This window comes from Buceros rhinoceros, unplaced genomic scaffold (genome assembly GCF_000710305.1).
Source record: "Buceros rhinoceros silvestris isolate BGI_N320 unplaced genomic scaffold, ASM71030v1 scaffold4899, whole genome shotgun sequence".
Lineage (NCBI taxonomy): Eukaryota > Metazoa > Chordata > Aves > Bucerotiformes > Bucerotidae > Buceros > Buceros rhinoceros.
The window spans coordinates 2,221-21,884 of record NW_010429683.1 but is presented as its reverse complement, the minus strand read 5'-3'; the positions used below and the strand labels follow the sequence as shown (position 1 = coordinate 21,884).

The 19,664-nt window shown below is 36.2% G+C and overlaps 1 protein-coding gene across 1 annotated transcript in view; it reads right to left on the bottom strand.

Moving 5' to 3' along the window:
- Nucleotides 1-19,358, bottom strand: part of HBS1L (HBS1-like translational GTPase) — a 57,704-nt gene extending 38,346 nt beyond the window's left edge. The window contains exons 1-4 of the mRNA XM_010142733.1: nt 19,322-19,358; nt 18,838-18,903; nt 16,854-16,991; nt 14,784-14,978 (exon numbers count right to left, since the gene is read on the bottom strand). Of these exons, the coding sequence (XP_010141035.1) occupies nt 14,784-14,978; nt 16,854-16,991; nt 18,838-18,903; nt 19,322-19,358 (436 nt within the window). The remainder of the gene's footprint in view (nt 1-14,783; nt 14,979-16,853; nt 16,992-18,837; nt 18,904-19,321) is intronic.
- Between the last annotated feature and the right edge of the window lie 306 nt (nt 19,359-19,664).

Below are 19,664 nucleotides of genomic sequence, written 5' to 3'. Positions count from 1 at the left end.
TAGAAAACACCCTATTTTACAGGGTTTTACAAACCGGCACAGTTCAAAGGTACTGTAACTTGATAATCCCACTTTGACTATTCCAACCAGTCTCTTAACATCCAAAACTAAAGCAGCTATTGGGAGTGTACATCTTTTTACAAAGTTAAATGATACGTTAATGGAGTTTATTTTAAGAAGCTGTGAATCTTAAAGAGCCTAATATGTATGTTTAAAAGTGACATGAACAATTACTTTTAAGATAAAAATGCTGAAGGTGTTCAGATTTTTACCGATTTTAACATAAGGGAAAGAATAAACGTTAAGAAAGGACACGTGGGAACAAAAGGCATTTAAAAATGCACTGTTCTCCTTTACACATGTAAATTAGGTAAAGTTAAACACCTCACACAATCCATTCAGCGGAAATTTGCTGAGTGAACATACACGTTTTATAGGACTTGTTTTTCTAGGACTGAATGTAAAATAATGAAGCAAACCACATACACTTACCAAAACCAGGCAAAACAATTAACAAGGTGCTGGTTTTCCCTTGTTGGTTTGGGGTTTTTTCCTCCAAAATAGAGACTAATACTGATCAAGTGCCTGCTCTTCCTCTCCTTAACTATTCCAGAATTTCAGATTGAAGAATGGTGTTTTATGCCATTACAATAATTTTTCATCATTCTTCACCCACAAAGTATTAAGTAGCTTTTCAAAAAAATATTTCACTGCAGGACCAGAACTGCAACCAAAATTTCAGAAAACACTTGTAAAGTTTTAACACTTTTTCTTATATCTAATTCAGCATAAGACAATTAAAAAGAAATGAGATTTATAAATTATTTCTACATAGATGTGCCATCTGAGTATTCTGTAGACATTCAACATCAAGATAACACCAGGAGAAAACACTTCAACATTTCCTTCAGCTAGCTGACTTTTCAGTATGTTCTTACACCACGAACCAAAACCTGTAGGTGCACCATCAAACAAGATGTTTGCAACCCACCAATTCAATACTGAAGATAACGTGTGCTATTATTCAGCAGTGTGCTCTCCCTATTTTTTGTATTAGATACCATTTAAATCATAACATCATCCCACCACCACCCACAGTCTTACTCCTCTCCTTAATGCTACTTTCATGAAGTAACATCAGAAGAAAAACAAAGGGAAATGAGGCTTAAAGCCTGGTGACCTTCTCATCTAGCAGGTTTTGGTACTACATCCATCACAATGGAGTATATGAAGTTGTGTTGTTCCATATGTGACTGCTCTCTACTGGAAGAGACCTTGACAGGTCATAATTATCCTAGAGAACCAGCATTTGATTCTACCTTACTACTGGGATTCAAAGCTCAGTTGCATCACCACTAGCAGCTCTTGCTGGTACGCTATCCAGATATTCCCGTACCGTAAAGGACTTTTTCTTCTGTGTGCAACTCCTAAACTCAAGCAAGTCCTGCCATTTGGAAGAGTACAATCTCGGTTTTGTCCTCAGTGATACACAGATCAAAGTTCAAGAGACCCCACACAAACCTACTCGGCAGCTATCTAAGAAAAGGCAGCAACTAAACACATCCACAGGAGAGGAGGACCACATTCTCAAAGAGATGCCAGCTCTTGGCTGAGGCAGTTTGAAAGCAATAAGGCATACTGTACTACCACATTATTTTCTTCTAGCTTGTTTCTGTCAAATTTTCTGTTTGTATTCTCTGTAACATCAACAGGATTCAACTTCTGTATTTGCCATTTCCTTTAATTCTAACTGAAGGCACCCAGCTCACTTCCTTAATAAACAGTTTGTCACACCACTATCCTGCCCTGTCCATACACAGAGCACATTTGAGGAAGGGCACAATTACAGAGGCTGCCGTGGCTATTAAAAAATGCAAAGAATATGGAGAAGAAAAGCTTTAGCATTCTTTGTTGTTTAAAAGTGTCAGAGGCAACACATTTACAAAGCATCTTTGAAACCTAGGTGTGAAACTGCTAAAGATCTCTGAATCTAACTTGCAAAATAAACTCAAGTTGCATCAATGCAGCAGACTGATCAAGTGTACTTAATTTATCAGCAGTCCAGAGCTTCAGCAGTATTAGAAACCATGTACTGGCAGAAAAAAAAAAGGCAAACAAGTTCACACATCTATCACTACAATTTCAGAGACAAATCTTAAGCTGTCTGAAAAGCCAGGACGACAGTTTTCCTGGGCCACCACTGTACACCACGGTTTGGACAAACACTTCGCTACCACAGATTATATACTCAAAGACATCATTCCATAAGAAACACAATATGGATGCTACCACTAACAATGGACATTGTTATGGATTTAGCGACTAACATTAGTCAGATGATTAAGCTGATGGTAGGGCTTTCAGAAGCTAACTGACATAAAATCCTAGTATTAAGCTGTAATTGTATTTACCAGGGGAAGTGCAGATACTGGCCAAGCTGAAGTAAGCTACCTGACATACACAGCAACACACATTTGAGAAGGACAAAATACATTAACGAAAAAAAAAATTGAAGAAAAATGTTTGGCATCAAAATTTAGGAAAAGTTTCTAAAAATTGCTCTACCCTTCAGTGTAAGAAATAACTTACACAGTTAATATTTCCCTTAACTGTAGCATATTTATACATTGTCTGCATTACTCATCTACACTTGATTATTTACATATATTATTACTCTGAAAATTTCTTTATTCCACATTTTTCTACTAACTCCTCTGGTGTCAGCCAAAAATAGCTGAATTCCAGAGTTATCAAAGTTGAACTTGTTTAATTGGACTCGATGATCTCAAAGCTCTCTGCAAAACGATTGTGTCATCTTGTGTGATTCTGTGATAAGCTGAATAAGGGAGATCTATATTTGGAAAATAAGAACCTGTGTACAGATATGATGTGAAACACAGCACTGAAGGCTCTATCTTCATTGCTAAAATCACTCAGAGACATGAATTGATTTACAAAAAGCTGCGTATCTGAGTTTAGAAGAAAAACTAAATATAGTAAAATAAAACCTGAAGTTTTAAGTAAGCTTTGCAGGATATATCAAATGCAGATGAAAAGCTCATTTGTCAGTCTCAAGCAGTGCAGCTCACTCTATTATGAGTTTAAAGAGCAACTTGCATCGACTCCAATTAATTGCTTAATGTTTTGCTTTTCCTTGGTGCAGTGAAAGAGTAAAGACACTTCACATTTACAGTAGTACCCGCAAGCATCCACAACCTTACAACAGTTTGTTTGTATACATATGCCGTCAGAAAAATAGTGTTAAAAGCATACAATTCAAATCACATTTTTGCCTTGAAAAATATTTACTTCAAATCTTTAAATGGTGTTTTTCCTCCTTTCTTCAACTCAGGCACAGTAGTTGGTGTAGATGCAGTTTCCCCATCTCGTCTTGTTGACAAGCAAAGTTAGTCATCTTCCTTTGTATGCGGGTCAGCAACAGGGAAGAGGAAAAATTTGTTAAATTCCTACTAAAAATAGGAAAATGTGATTCTAAAACCACAAAAAGTGGCAACAAGGACTCAAACAAGGAGTACCCAAAACAAATTCAACTTCTATTTTGGAATTAATTAGATAAAAGATTTCCATTTAGGCTGAGATTTTACACGCTGTAAAAAACATGCAAGAAAAACTGAAGCAACAACTAGTCAAAGTTCTTCCATGTCTCTGTCAGGTGGGCATCACAGCTTCTGCAGACACAGGTATTTTCCATATTAAAGTTACCTAGTTTTCCAAGCTTTTGGCATTAGGCATGCATTTCTACCAGGGAGTCTGACACTAAACTCACGCATTTTAAGTTTAATGGTCTTTTCAAGTGTCACAACTCTAACAGAAGGGAGGAACCTGGTATTTTCAGCATTTGTAACTGTCCACTCTGAAGATCAAAACACTAGCTTTATACAAGATTTCATAAGCTGAGATGATGAAAAATGGATAATACTTTGTCACCCCAGAACAAACCAGTTTGGGCGCAAACAGAGGCACACACGGAGTGGGCGGGCGGCACTTCTGTTGTTATATATGTGGTATCATACACCAGACTATACAACCAGTATGTTTTATAACAATACTGAATCACACAGAATTAAAAAAGATGGTACTGCAGAAACACATCCAAAGATAAAGTAGGTATTGATAACACAGAATCTGCAGGGAAAGGGCAACAGTATTTGTAGTGAAGACACCCAGCATAAACAGACATTGTGAAGTAGTTTTGCAGTTTAAACCTGCATTTTTACACCTTCCTGGCTTTTACCTTTTAACTCATATTTCTTAATTTTTACATGTGTTTCCTATTAACATCCAAGCTTCTTTTCATCAGTAACTCATATATTTAAGGCTGTTTCTTTTGCTCCCACAATTCCAGATTTGATATACCTATAGTTCAAACATTTTGATGTCTTACTAGTTTCTAGAGCTGAAAAACATTGGTTTACAACTGCAAAATACTACTGTCTCAGCCACGTCAACAGCCTTGCTTTGAGTACTCAAATGCCAACTTCAGGTAGGATTAAACTGATATACAACAGCACTACAGCAGCAATCATTCATCCTTAACAGGACTTAAAACAAATACTACACCAATCATATCTTCCTGGCACTCCAGCAATCACATCTGCAAACTTAGTAAATTCTTCTCTTTACCTTCTAAAGACATCGAGAAAATCAACTGATGGTTGATCTTTACCATGACCTGAAGCGACTGAGATAAAAGGCCACTGTAAGAGCTACTGTTTTCCCGGGATCTTTGGGTCTTCTGGAATCCCAAAGTTCTAAAAATGACACAACCATTTTTAGTTTTGCCTAAGCTCTCTTAGCTGACAAGCAAAACACCCCACTTTCATACATTGTATAGTCAACTACGAAAATGATTGACTTTGTATTGGATTATAATTTGTCCAAAAAAAGTAAGCCAAACTAGTGTTAAAGGACCATAAAAGAAAACTCAGAAAAAGCCTGGAGTGTCACTTTTTCCAGTGTAGGTGTACAGTATGCATGAGGAGAAAATCAAAAAGGCATCTCAAAGGATTTTAAAAAGCTTTTCATTGTTGGTGACACATTTTTCCCTGTAATAAGCCACTTCCTTTCTAAAACCCACACAGTACTTCAGTGTCAAGATTCAGTAACTTCTCGAAGTCTGTGTATATATGTTTTTCTTACACAAAACACGGAAGTCTTAAATTCTCATTACTTTCCATGATTTAAGATAGAACTATATCATCAGTCATGTCAGATTTCAAACGTTTCCATTCAGCAAAGAACACATTCTCTTTGTCACAGACCAAATTCATGCCCTATCTGAGTGTCGCTAAGTACAGCAGGCTCCCATCACTATAGTGGGCATTTGAGAACTGTCATGTTGCTGAAACATTAGCACAGCCAACTGAAATCAGGGACAAACATTTCTTCTGAACTACCCAGGTTCAAATGTGGGAAATCAAAGCCTTAGAGCCCAGTACAATAAAAGGAATTAAACCTGAGGGACTCTAAGCTAATGAAAATCTTTTGTACATCACCATTAAACCTCAGAATGTTTGCTCCTCCAGGACTTCTTTGGAATTCTCCCTAGAAATAAGAACCCAAAAGTATCAGTTTGTTTGTTTTTTTATTTAAGACTCCCACTTCACCTGTCCATTAACCACAAAGCAGAAGAGATAAGTTATGTTAAAGCACAACAATACACATCTGACACTTTGCGCTAGGAAGCAACTGCTATTGCAGCGTCCATCTGTAGTGTAAAAAGACAGAAGACAATTAAGTATTTGTCTACGGACCACGAAATGCCCATCATTCTGAACCAAAACTAAACCCTTCTGCATTCATCTGAGTGAAATGAAAAAGCTAATTACATTAAGTCACATTGTGGTGAGGTTTGTGGGATTTCTGATTGTTAGTGGTGTAAAGCAAAAATGAAGGGAGTTATTTATACAGAAGAGGCAAAGAAAGAATTCTAGAAAATTGAAAGATAACATTAATGAGTTGCAGGCTAAGCCCTACTAATTTACTTGAGAACTGTACTCTTGAAAGTGCACACACTGTCTTAATAGCTTCGTCAAAAAAATGATTACAGGCAGTACTAATAACAATCATAAATCAAAATAAATGCCAGGGAAGTAACACCTGCTTCTCTATTAACAGTGGAAAGCAAAGTAGGATAAGTCCAATATTCAGAAAACTAGACTTAAGCTTGAGACCTGTGCTCTATTCCTAGATTATCTGGCATATCATGAGTAAGGCTTTTCAACTTCCTGTACATTACTTTCAGTTTTGACTCTTTACTGTGAAGCTTGTTTCTTATTAAATATTTATACATAGGGCCCTGTAAAGGCCCTGCTCTTGGTGCTCTTCCTGAGAAATTACCATAAAACAAAATAGCCAGTGCCTCCACAGATAGCTCAACTACGGGAAAGACCTCATTAAAGAGAAACTATAGATTCCTCGCTACCCCAAGAACAATCACACTAAACATGCTTAGTTCACAGCAGTTTTTATTTCCTGCAGGGACTGCACATTTACGGACATCTGGCCTCCAACTTTCTCATGCATCACTAAAATCAAAAACCTTCATGTCACAAAGTGGTTAAAAATTCCATTAATGGTACCTGATACGGAACAGAATCTAGCTCGCTCGCCAGTATCTGTATTTGTTCTGCAATACTAACACGAGCACAAAGAAATGAACATGTAGTTCAGCCAGAAAAAGCAAGAGCAAATGAAACAAATATGCTCAGAATGCAGATCCTTTTGACTTCAAGAGTGCCCTTTAAGAGGGCACTGTCATTATTTTTTTTAGAAAATTGAACTTTGAGAGATTTCTCAGAGAATGCATAAATATCAGCTACATTTAATCAAAAACAAAGACTTTGATTCTCTTGACTATAGTCAAAACAAACTTACTAGAATTGTGCCTTTCCAACTGCAGTCTCTGAACATCACTAATACCCACAACTGAGATAGAAGCAAAGGACACCTGGGAAATCCTACATATGTCAAGAATATACGTCACCAGTTAAAAAGAAATTTATATTAAGATTTCATGCTTTGATATTCTGGGAAAAAAGACTCAAAATAGCCAACTGAAATATCAAAATAATGGCCATTTGCATCACCTATTACCTCCATACCTCCACATGGTGAATAAACATCACACACAACTCTTCTCTAAAATCTCCATATTTGCATTGTAAAAAGAGTCAGGCAATTTTCACTCTATCTTTGTTAAGTCTGTAATAAGAAAGTGTTCATGGGTTCTCTTTCAAAACGTATCATTTTAAACTCTGCAGACTACAAACATTTTATGGTTTCTAGTCACCCTCTGGTCATTAGCAAGCGCAGCTGTAGAGAAGGGCAATGAGTTATGTTCCAAGGGAATCCTACCAACTCTAAGCATTCTACTTAATTTGACGAACAAACCACTGGCATACCTCAGAAGTCACTGACAATATTTTTAATGGGCCATTTTCAAATATGCAACGTAAAACGTCCACACACCAGATGAAGAACGGTGCCACGACAACATTGACATTCTGACATTCAGAAACCCATGCACCATTTTGTCAGAATCGTTCATCTCAGCAACCAGCTAAAATTACAAACTGCAACTAGCTTTTACTTTTGGTAAAACCATGTAATTCGACGGTCTGCACAAAGGACCGACCAGGTGCATAGTATAGTGACACTGCAATAGAGACCCAACCCCATGAAACTGCACTAACAGAGCAATTGGGGAAAGACAAAAGTGCTTGCTTCTAGAAGCAAATACATAAATCTCTATTGGCTTTGATTATTGTTTCATCACGTTGTTTTCTAGTGCAGACTAAACACACCGGTTTCACAGAAAAAGTTTCTCTTCTCCACTGAAAATCCAGAAAGGTCAAAACCATGAGTACACACAGAAGTATCAATAACTTGGACTAATGACATTTCCTCATAATCGAAACAACAGTTTGGACACAGTAAATTGAATCTAAAATCTACTGAAGAGTTTACCAGCTGTCTACACTTCACACAAACAAAAAAAAGAATGTAAGTTATCCATAAAAATTCAACTCAATTTCCAAAAGGATAAAAAGGCAGAGAAGCATCCCCTTCCTGCACTTCGGGGAGTTTATTTTTACTGCAGTTTTTTTCTCCCAACCACAATTCATAATCAGTATTTAATACAAAAATGTTTTAACAGCTTTGAAAAGCTGAGCGCTTTAGATGTGAAAGAGATGTGAATGATTGTGTGCATAACCCTAAAGTACTCCCCTTGTATAAAGGTGGACTATTGCCCTGTTCTAAAGGCACTGTAATTAACTATACACATTTCATAAAGACAACCTATATTCTATCTTCATACAAACCTTTTGTATTGCTCTTCATTTTTGCAGTAGTAGTAGTTGCCCTTTAACATTTTGCATCGGTGTAGGTTTTCAGAAATAACAACACTATTAGAGGAAATAGAGCAAAAACCAAAATTGCACAGAATACCTCACTGTACTTGTTAGTCTCTCAGAATTAAGCTTTTAAAACATTATTGTGAAATGGTTCCAGAAATTCAAGTAGCTTGCTGCCTCTGAGGCTTAAAATCCTGAGAACTGTCTGAACAATTCAATGAGAAATTACTCATATAGTTATTTCTGAATAAAAGGTAAAAAACAGGTATGTGAAATTTTAATCCCATGGGTTTTTTTTAAATTCAAAGCTTATGCTTCTAACATTCTATACTTTCCTCAAAGTGCTTTCTTTGCAATTAAAAACCAGTTAAATCTCATCCCAAAAAAGCATCAATCATTTTTGATATCCTAATGGGGGTTGCTACTTCCCTACCCTTCTCACACTCTGGCTTTCAATTTGCCCTGGTTTTCCAAGACAAGTTCAGATAGAAAGAAAAAAGAAACCTAAAAGAAAAAAAAACGGAACAGGTATTTAGAGATGTTCTAACAATGTTGATTTTAAGAAATCAGCTGAGGAAGTTCTAATTTCTCCTGTAACAAACAGCTTGAAAACTAACCTTAGACAGTTGCTTTTTTCTTATTTCACTGATACCCATTCCTTTTAAAGATCAAAATAAGGTTTAAAAAATGCTATCAAAAATGATCTAATAAAAAAAAACATTTACAAACCCACATCAACCAAAAGCGAAGTGGAGCCTCAGTATGGTATGTGAAGCCACACTAGCAGATGCCAGTTTCTGCCTTACTTTCTCCAGCGGTATCTTCTGTGGAAAGAAGTATGTCCATGCAAACCCAGACAAGAACTGGAGTTTGTTTCCACAATAAATAAAAGCATTATAGAACATTCAGTCACAACTCTATTTCTATCAGGTAAGTTAACAAGAGATTGTAATTAAGTCAGTCTTTAAGAATATGTGTTTTATTTAGGTATGTAAAGCAAAGTCCAGAGTCAATTTTGTATTAAAAATATTCAGCCACTTAAAAATCACGTACAAAATAAATTTAATGTACAAAATACTTTAGGAGTATACATTCTGAATACCAGAAGCAGTATGTCTATGTAGTTCAATATCCTCTTTTTTCTGTCCATATGCAAACACAGACACAAGTACTTTGCAATGTTAACATGTGAATTCCAAAATAAGTAACACAATTAACCCGTATTAGACAAAGATACACACTAGCTGCAAAATGGGAGGGAAGAAGTTATATACATACATCAGTAAAATAAGTTGGCTGTGTTAAGCCTAAAATAGACAGTTTTAGTTAACAAGAATTCTAAAATTCATTAGTCAGAAACACTCCAGAACAAAGGCCAAACACAGACTTCTTTTACAAAAAATGCCAATATACTGTATCATGCAGTATTCTAAGACAATTAAACCTGTCACTAATGACACAAATCCGGTTCTCAGCAAGGAAATTAAGGAATAATTAAAAATATTATTAAAATACTTGTTCCATCTAAAAAACCAATGTAGTAACACCTACCTTTTTTTTTATAAAAACAAAACTGGAAAATTTTCCCGGACACATGGAAATAAATAATCTCTGCTAAAAATTAATTGGAATTCAATTTTATCCACCACTCAAGCACCTTCTGCAGTGCTCAGCCTGCAGGTTCGTGCTAAGGCGAGGCTCACTTCAGGATTCAGGATTGCAAACCAAAGAAAAATGCCTCCCCTGCTCCTTCTACACTGAACAGCACTTCAAGACCACTAACAACACTGAAGTAAATGCAAATGAAAAAGTATTTATATATGAAAACCCAGCTACCTAACAAGATCCAAAGTTGTTCACTAAGTCCCACAGTAAGATCCACGATAAACTGATAATGCTGATGCCCTTCGGCTTCAGTCACTTGTTCGAACTTCAATTTGCACGAAACCTATGGCCAAATGGAGCTCCAAGTACTACACATTGCCACCTACGACTTGTACACACTTTCCAGTGGAATCCATTACGTGTACGTCCGGCTCAGGGTCTAAAATTAAAAATGCTAAAAGTTTTATGTGGAGAAGAGCTGCCAAGAGAATTAAAAAAGATCAAAACCAAAGAGAAGTTCAATAAGAATAAAATATTCTGAAGGAAAAATGAGGCTATATAATGAAAATTTTAAAAAAAAGTATGCATTCAAAATTTCTACCTACATTAACTAGGTCCGCAAGAGTACCTGGAACATAAGAAAGCAACACTACCTAAAAATATACCAGGCATGGCAACAGCAAACTTTGCACTAATATTTTATTTTAAAAATTAGAATTTCTCTACTAGAACACTGCTCACAATTTTGAAAAAACTGAGCTTTAATTATAAACTCTCCAAATAGAAAATTTTGCCTCAGTGGGAAAAACAGATTTGGACTTTCAAGCAGTGGGAAGTTAATATTTGGAATAACTACAGAGAAAGTCACCACTGAAAAGCATTCCATATTGTTCAAAAAAGCAGAATTTGCTATTAAGACTAATTAATAAAAAACCAGTATACAATCAGTATCAGCCAGAGTTCTATAGGAAGTCTTCTGGGGAAATAAATCAATTATGCTCCTGTTCATGAACTCATCCAAGTATGCAATGCTGGATTGTATTATTTATACTTCGATGCTTTAAGGCACTCAAAATAGGTAAGGATACAGGTGGCTAGACTAGAACATAAATATTGCAGCACTGCCATTAAATAAACCTTTTATTAGTAAGGGTGAGAAACATTAATTTCACTGAAGAGGTGAGAGGTCACAATGCTCATAGTCCTAAATGACAAAAGCATCAACTAGACAAACAAGCAAAATATACAGAACATTAAATTTGTACCTGAGAGCACTGGAACATGGTTTATTTTTATTTAGAAACAAAACTGTCACTTGAAGACAGGAATAAACCTAAAGCGTCTGTCGTTTTTTTGATATAACATGCTCAACAAAAGTTAGATTAGAACTACAGGAAAATCAAATCTACTGTTCCATTCTAGCTGCCAAGTTTAGCATGAGCAAGTGTGTGGCAGTATACGAAGAAACATAGTTTTCTAGTTGCAGCAGTACTTTTATTGCACTTATTGCTGTTCAGGATCTAAAATACTGACATCAGCACTGGAAATATATCTAAAGGAGTAATGTATACTAAAAGGAAAATCGAAACACACATGCAATCTGACTAACAGGGGCACCAGAACAAAGAAAAAAAAAGTCCAAAATGTCCTCATTCTGATCTTTCATTTAAAGACTGAAAGTAACAGCACTGGGTGCAAACAGTCAAAGAGAATCTATTTCCATTACTAAAGGAAGCTTTTTTCAAAACAGACAGCAGGCAGACACAAACAGCACTTAACACTTTGCCTGATTTTTTTTTCCATGAGCAAAGACTCTCATGCTAAAGTTGAAAGAAGTGTTATTCCAATATTTTTCCGAAAGACTTAAGAATAAACCACAGCATCCTAGTGAAACTTCTCATGAAATACATGCAACGTGTATATACGTATAAAATAGCTGGTTTAAAATTCTGAATATCACATTTAGACACCTGATTGGAGGGAGGGGGCACATGATTTTAATTGCTTGCTCCCCTACAAATTTGGTCCTATTAAAAACTATACAGGTTCTACCACAACTGTCAAAACCTGAGGTTAGCAAGGATTTTAAAAACTGCGAGTATTTCTCTTCTAATATTGTAATCAGTATAAAGACAGAAGAAAATCATGATGCTGACTGGAAATAAGGAATGTTGTTAAACTGCCAGTCTTGTTATCAGAAAATCTAACTTTAAGAACATTTAATAGAACAACTGTACCATAAAACAAGGTTCCAATTCCCCAAACTATAGACCATACAGCAAAACTAAATTACTTTACAAAATAATAATTCAGTGTTCTCCCCAATGAACTGTATCTTCAACACCTAGAAAGATGTTTCAGGAAGTCAAATTTACAGTTTTTTGTACGTGCAATACCTAGATACTAAAATTCAAGACTTTGCAAAAGTTAAAAATGTTAAATTGTCAGTGAAAATCAGGCAAAAATAAAGGTAATCAGTGCACAGCTTAAAAGTCCACATATAAATTTGCTATCAAACAGTGAGAAATGTAATACAGCAATTAAAAAAACCCTGAAAATATCAATTCTGGATTATAAATAGGTCCTATATAATTGTTTCCTTTTTTTTAATATACCAAGATATAAACACTGATATTTTTCTCACTACTGTCTTGTAAAAGGTTTTTTTTGGTTAGCTTTCACAATATCATCAGGAGATGCTGATTTGAAGTCAAATGGTGTTATGGCTATTACAGGACCAGTTTCCTTGGGTTTTATGTCTTGTACTTGTCTACTGTACAGGAAAGCTTTATGTATACCAAATGTGCGCCGCTTATAACCTTTTGGAGGATAACGGAGGCACAAGGTTAAAGCAAAAGCTGAAGGTCTTGCACGCAGCGCCTTCACCCATGAAAGAGACAAATCCTGCCTCTTAAGAGTAAGTCCTCTTTTGGGTTTTTTATTTGGTTTGGCAAAACCAGAATGTTTTTCTCGTTTTTCTTTAAAAAGTTCAGTTTCAGGAGTTAAGATATTTGACTGTCCTACCACATTTTGTTCTGCAGATACATCTGGATTTTTTACAAGGACACTTAAATCAATGTTGGTTCTTTCAGAGGGCCTCAGTTCAGTTACATTGAGCGTGGGGAAGTCCGTCCTTTGATGATCTTTATCTATTTTCATAGTCTCTGCTATTAAATCTGAGAGTGATAAATTCTCAACCTCCTTTGGTGGAGAAACTTGACAAAGGGCTAGAGAAGACAAAGATCCCGTTAGCTCTGGCATCCCGCCTGAAGATTCCGGTTGACTTACTAGTTGTGATAACGGTGAGGTTCCCAGTTTCGTATCAGTGAGACTTGCTGTTGACTGGGTAAAAAGATGAGCCAAAGAATAACAGTGGCTAGCACTGCTCTCCTGGTGCTCCTGAAGTAAGTCAGCCAATGACGTACTTCCAGACCTTAAAACTGGCAAACCAGCCTTGTCTGAAGAAAGGTTTTCTTGTTTTCTACTTTGTGGAAGGGAAGAAAAATTCTCAAGAAGCTCATTCTTTTTATTTACAGTATGACTGACTTTGTTATCAAGAGCCAATTTCCCTAAAGCACTTGTTAAACATGGAGGACTGTAAAAATTTGAACTACTATCAGAAACAGAAGTATTTGAGCGAACAAGAGGAATGCTGTCTTCAGGACTGAGAGAATCACAAACCACACTCTGCATCAGCAAGGATTTCAAGTCCTGTGTCTCCTTGCACTGCCGTGTCTTAAAGGAAGGACTTCCAGACGGGTTACTTCCTATGCTAAAGTGAACATCTTCACTGACAGGGATCGAACTTACTGCATTAGCACCTTCTGGCAGTTGCTTCTCTGCCTGTTTATTCAAAGGTTCACAAAATGATCCTTTACACAAATCATCACTGAAAGAAGATGACAGGACAAGTGAAGAGGATTTCAACCCTTTTCTTTCAGATGAAGATATATTGGATTTTTCAGCATTAAGGAGCATTTCGTCATTTGAAATTAAAGAGTAACAAGCTGAACCACTTTTGCCTGTCAAATTTCTAAACCAAGGTTTGTTGGTGTTCGTGTTGTCAGCAACATTTTCTGCTGCAAAAGAGACACCGTCTGTATCAATACACATTTCTGGACAACAGAGTAAGTCTCCTTACCTTACAATAGCCAGTAATTTTCAGGTGGAAGTCCAGTCACAACGAAATATCCAATTGTTTTTAAAGTTGACAGCAGCAACAAAAAAATCGAGAAGAAACATGAAAAGGCATTTTATTACTAAGTGTTATCCAAAGTTATGCAATGCTCTACAATTAAATGACAGGTATCTACTGAAATACCTAAGAAACTTTGAGAATCAAAGAATGCCAGTAAAGATTATGAAGATTTAAGCCTAAATGAAAATAAGAAAATTACTGTATAGACACTACTAAAAAAAAGGAGGTATTTGGGATGGGAGATGTCAGCTCACCAAATTAATATGGGAGTGCATAAAATTTAAAGATGTTGTCCAACTTTTAGGACATGTATTCATTCAGTTAAGACACATATTAGAAATCAGAAATTTACTGTGAACTGCAGATGGTTGCAGTTTGAATTTCAGCTGACACTAAGGTTTTCTTCTGAATTCTAACTCAAGAAAAGCGACTGTTTCCTTTAAAAGTTTTTAGAACATAGAAATAGAAAAGTTGGTCTAATTTTCTAATAAATGACTAGTGCAATAACAAGCATTTTCACAGCTTGTAAAGCCAAAATTAGACTGTTAAACTGTACATAGAAATGAATCATCTTGAATGTAAACAATTAAACGGAAGTATACCTTTTGTCGCCTTTCCTACAATCACAGCGTCCTCATTCTTGGTCTTCACATTTTGCTTACTGCCTTGTGAAAGCACAAGATCCAAAGCCTTCTGTACATCAAAGCTACTTTTCAGTACCGCTTGCACCATTGTCCGCTCTGGTACAGACTCTGCCAAAACTTCTCTCATTTGATCAAGGCATGAATTAAGACGGGCTAAAAGAGACACATTATTGTTATAAGCTGAACAAAAAAAAAAAAATAGCTTAAGTGGCCTAACCACTAGCACCACACGTCTGATTAACAAAACTAGGAGCAAAATATCACAGTAAGAGATAAATCCCTTAGAAATTAATTTCAATCTCACTTACTGCCATGATAAACTTTGCCTCCAAACCCTGCAGAATATTTGACTAGTTTCATACATTAAATACTTTTATGTTGTAAAATTAACTATCTTCACTGCAGTGGAGAAATACAAATATTCAATTAAAATTACCCAAAATAATTTAGTAAGTCAATGTGGAATCCCATTGAACAACACATTTTACAGATGCAAAACTGCATTTTGGGGGGCCTCAGACTGTAACAATTGAAAACTCTGGATCAACACGCCAGGTTTGAAACTACCTGCAATCTTTACCTTTTCTAAAACTCTAACACATCTTTTGGCTGATAAAATCAATTTTCTTTGGAGCATATTTCTGCCACTAGTATAAGCCTTGACTGAGATCAGTTTCTGAAGACTTGACTTGCTGCACAAGAGACTGAAAACTCACCAGGCTGCCACTCACTGTAAGTAGTGTCTTCATCAGACACACAAACACAAGAGAAGAGAAGAAAATCTTCCTCAATAGCATTGTTTCTGCCAGCCCAGATTTTAGCAAACAGGAACTAAACAGGAAGAGGACTACAGATTCTTTAACTGAACACCTCTTCAAAGATGGTGGTGTTTAAAGAATTTTGCTAAGGAAATTCAACACCACAGAACTCCAACTTCCTCGAGGTTGCTGAAATCAGCACTTTTAATTCGCAATTCAAATAGCAAGTCAATGTTTCCCAGACACTTGCTCTGCACAACACGAACTGGCAGAGCCCTGCACAGTGTGCTGGTTGGACTCTTTATCATACAACACTCAACAAGGACAATCTTGCCAAACTCTTCACAGCCAGACTGACTGCAATGAATAACTTTGTATTAATGGCCAACACTGCACACTCTACCAAACATAACTGGCCTTGTGGGACCCACTGCTGTTTTCACAGTAGAAATGTTTTTTTCATTCCAACTTTTTTTAGTCCAGAGTATTACTTTCCTTCTTGTTAGAGTATAAACTCTTAACTGATTGGGTCTGTCAAAAGCATTCTGAAAAGCTAGTGTACCTTGTTGTCTAGATCACTGGCTGATTCTTTCAAATTGTCTTCTATACTATTATTTCTTGCTGTAAAATCACGTGTATTACACACCGGTTTATGATATTTACCCATACGTCTATGCATTAGCATAGCTTCTACCCATTTACTCGACACAGAATCTAGATTATTATTCTATCTCGTTTTTGAATTTTCTTCAATTCATTTTAAATACCAAATTTCATTTGTACATTTTAACTTCTATTTAATCACCAACACACAGTACTCTGAGCCTATCATCTTTTTAAAAATAACCCTAATTATTTCCAAATCATTAAAAACCTAAGTCAACTATTAATATTAGGAAAGAGACTTGCCAATCTTTTTCACAAAGCATGTAATTAAGCTATAAGGCAAGCAAATACTTATTCCCCAAACTCAGCTCAGAACTTGGTTGTAGCCAAATTCCAAGAGGTGGAATTCACCACTGCAGGACTGAACAGAAACCAAAGAAACGAAGAACTTATTTCAATGTATGCAGCCAAGTTACAAGTAGTATACAAACGGATGTTAGGAACTTGAAGGATCACCACTGAAGTTACGCTTATGAAGGGTGGAGTTCTACAGGACGACTACAAAATTCTGAGCAGTGTCAGCCAAGTAACAAACATCAAGACTATTTTAGTAAGTCCTTAATTCATAAAAGATACTGTTCCATTAACAATTTTCTATAATTACCTCTATCAACTTCAGTTAACTGATGACTGGATGTAAAATCATCAGCACGATCATCTGTACCTTCATAGTCATATTCTTCCTCTAATGGCTCAGCAAATGCTGCTGGTTTGTCTCGTCTGGAGTAGATGAACTGAGCTGCTGCATTAGGTAAAAAAGTATTAAAAAGAAGGTAATTGTTTTGTTTCCAAAGGAGAAAAAAAAAAACCTAAAGGGAAAAAGAACTTAAGATGCTGGCTTGCTGTGATTTCAGGGTGGGGGGGATGGGACACTACCATATAATGACTACTACCTGAAGACTGTAGAGAGCACACAGCAGTTCATGCTACAATACAAATCAGTCATCACCACTGTAGTAACGCAGTAAATCTGCAGAGTTCAGTATTCAAACAAAAGAATACACTCCAGGTCTGAAAAAAGTATTTTCTATACTGAACTACCATCTATAGCCTAATGTCTTCAAGACCTTACTTGACAATTATTTTTTTTTACCTCAGTTACAAGTATGGCATTACCATCCATAGCTCAAACTACCGATAATAATTTAACGAAGTTGTACACATTCTTCTCTTCCAGGAATTTCATTAGAAATACAGCCTGTGAGTTAAAACGTATACTCACACAAAACTTCAAACAAGTGCATAATTCTGATTTAGCAACACGTTAACTTGTACATAAATAAAGCTTCTTGCTGAATATGAGCCCCAGTCACTACATACTCTCAGATGTGCACAAAGTATAACGTAAACAAACTTCTTTATGTTATGTCATATTCACCCCAGCTCTGAAATATATATTGAAAGCATGCATACCCAGTTAAATAGTTATAGCCTAAGCAACTGCTTCCCAAATGCAAACCATTTCATTTTCAATCACCATAACTGAAGGAACTATTAAAAGACTGGTAAACAATCTGGATCAGATTGTAAATGAAGCTTACATAAAAAGAATTCTTAAGAAAACTACTGTGCACAAACAAGAATTAGTTTCGCAATTCAGCAGTTTATACTTGAATAAAAAGTTAAAACAACGCACATCTTCATCACAAAATACAAGGCTACTTTAATTCTCAGAACAGGTCTGAAAAATGCTGGCAATTAAACTCAGAAATTTAATGCAAAACAATCCGAATTTGAATCAGGGAATACAAATGCACATCTAGATTCGCTTATCTAAAATCAACAGGATGACAGAGGAACAGATTTGCAAAGATCTAATCAACTCAAGTATGTGGGGGCAGAGGTCACAGACTACATCACAGTCACAGTGGATTTAGATCCAGTCTAGTTACCTGCAGTAGCAGAGCTTCACATCATCAGCCACACTATTTTCACCGCCTACTCAGCTCTAGAAACACTGCCACTGGGGAACGGATAACCTTGCCAGAGATTTGACTGGAGAACAGAACCAAATGGTCAGGTCGAATTCAGCTGGGCTGAGCTGCTCCAATTACAGGTGAGAACCTAAGCACAAGGCATCACTATTTTTATACCTCCTTTGCCACAGTACAAATGTCGGAAGGCTTTTTAGCTCCAAACGATCTTGCATGAGAAGCGAAGCCAGCGAGGAGCAGTGCCACATCCCACAATAAGACCCCTTACCTCACATTTACTCAAAGTTGTGTAAAAGGTATCAACTACCTGGTGTAGAATCACAGCTGTTAAGTCCAGCTAGATCCCACCAACATTTCTGAAAGATACCAAATGCTTCAAGACTATCCACACATTCCCATAAACCAGATTTTTACATGATCAAGTATATTCTGACCATCCAAGATAAAATACTTCTACAGCAGATGTACCCAGTTGTCTAATGTGCCTTCCGAAAGTACAACAAGCCTAACACTACCTAACTGACTTTAACAGGATTATGGCCACTAGGCACTTTTTCTAAAGTTTCACTAGCTTTTAAACACTGCTTTATTCTAGAAATAAGTATCAGGGTAAGAATCAATGGACAATGCTTATACAAAATCATTTGAACTGACCTGTTGAAGGAGAAATGCAATAATCATCTTCGACTGATTGGCCATACACATCATCATCTTCAAAATCTATGAAGCAGAAACAGTAAGATTAGTCTGCACAATTTCTAAATACTTTAATATTATAATACAAAAGGTAGTCTTTACACAAGGTTTTAAGAAATTATGCATCTCTAGTATTCCAGAAGTATTGCTTATTTATCTAGGTAAGAAATTCTAAGTTGCAACAAAAGAATTTTAATAAATAATATTCTACTCATTAGGAAAGCTGAAAACTTTCAAGAGTTGCCACACTTCACACCTCCTCCTTCAGCATCTCCTTGGGAAGACTGCCCTCACAGTCCAAACCCAACCTTCCACAGTTCCACAAACCTTTAGCCGTGACATTTTTCTTGATATTTCTGCTTGACCTCTCGATAGTTTCAACCACAGACAGTTCAATTACAATCTACTCCAACAACTCAGGATCAGCATTTCTACTCCATACCTATGTACTTTCTTCTCTGGTTTATCCTGACGGCCATCTGCCTTTCAGCTCAAGGTCAGCAAGGCAAAAACACAATTCAAAATTCCCTCTGAATACTAAACTTGTTTCAGCCAAAAACGAAGGATCTTATACAGCTACTTGAAGAAAAATTAAATTATCACAACCACAAACAAACTAACAAAAAAAAATCCTAGTATTATTTTGTAATTTTCACTAAGTAATAATGAAATATATGAAAAAGTAATGAAATTTTTAAAGATTATATTGGATACACTTGGCAGTTTCACAAATAACATGTATTGTTCATTGTTGTAAAACAGGGTGAGACAAAACCAGCAAAAGC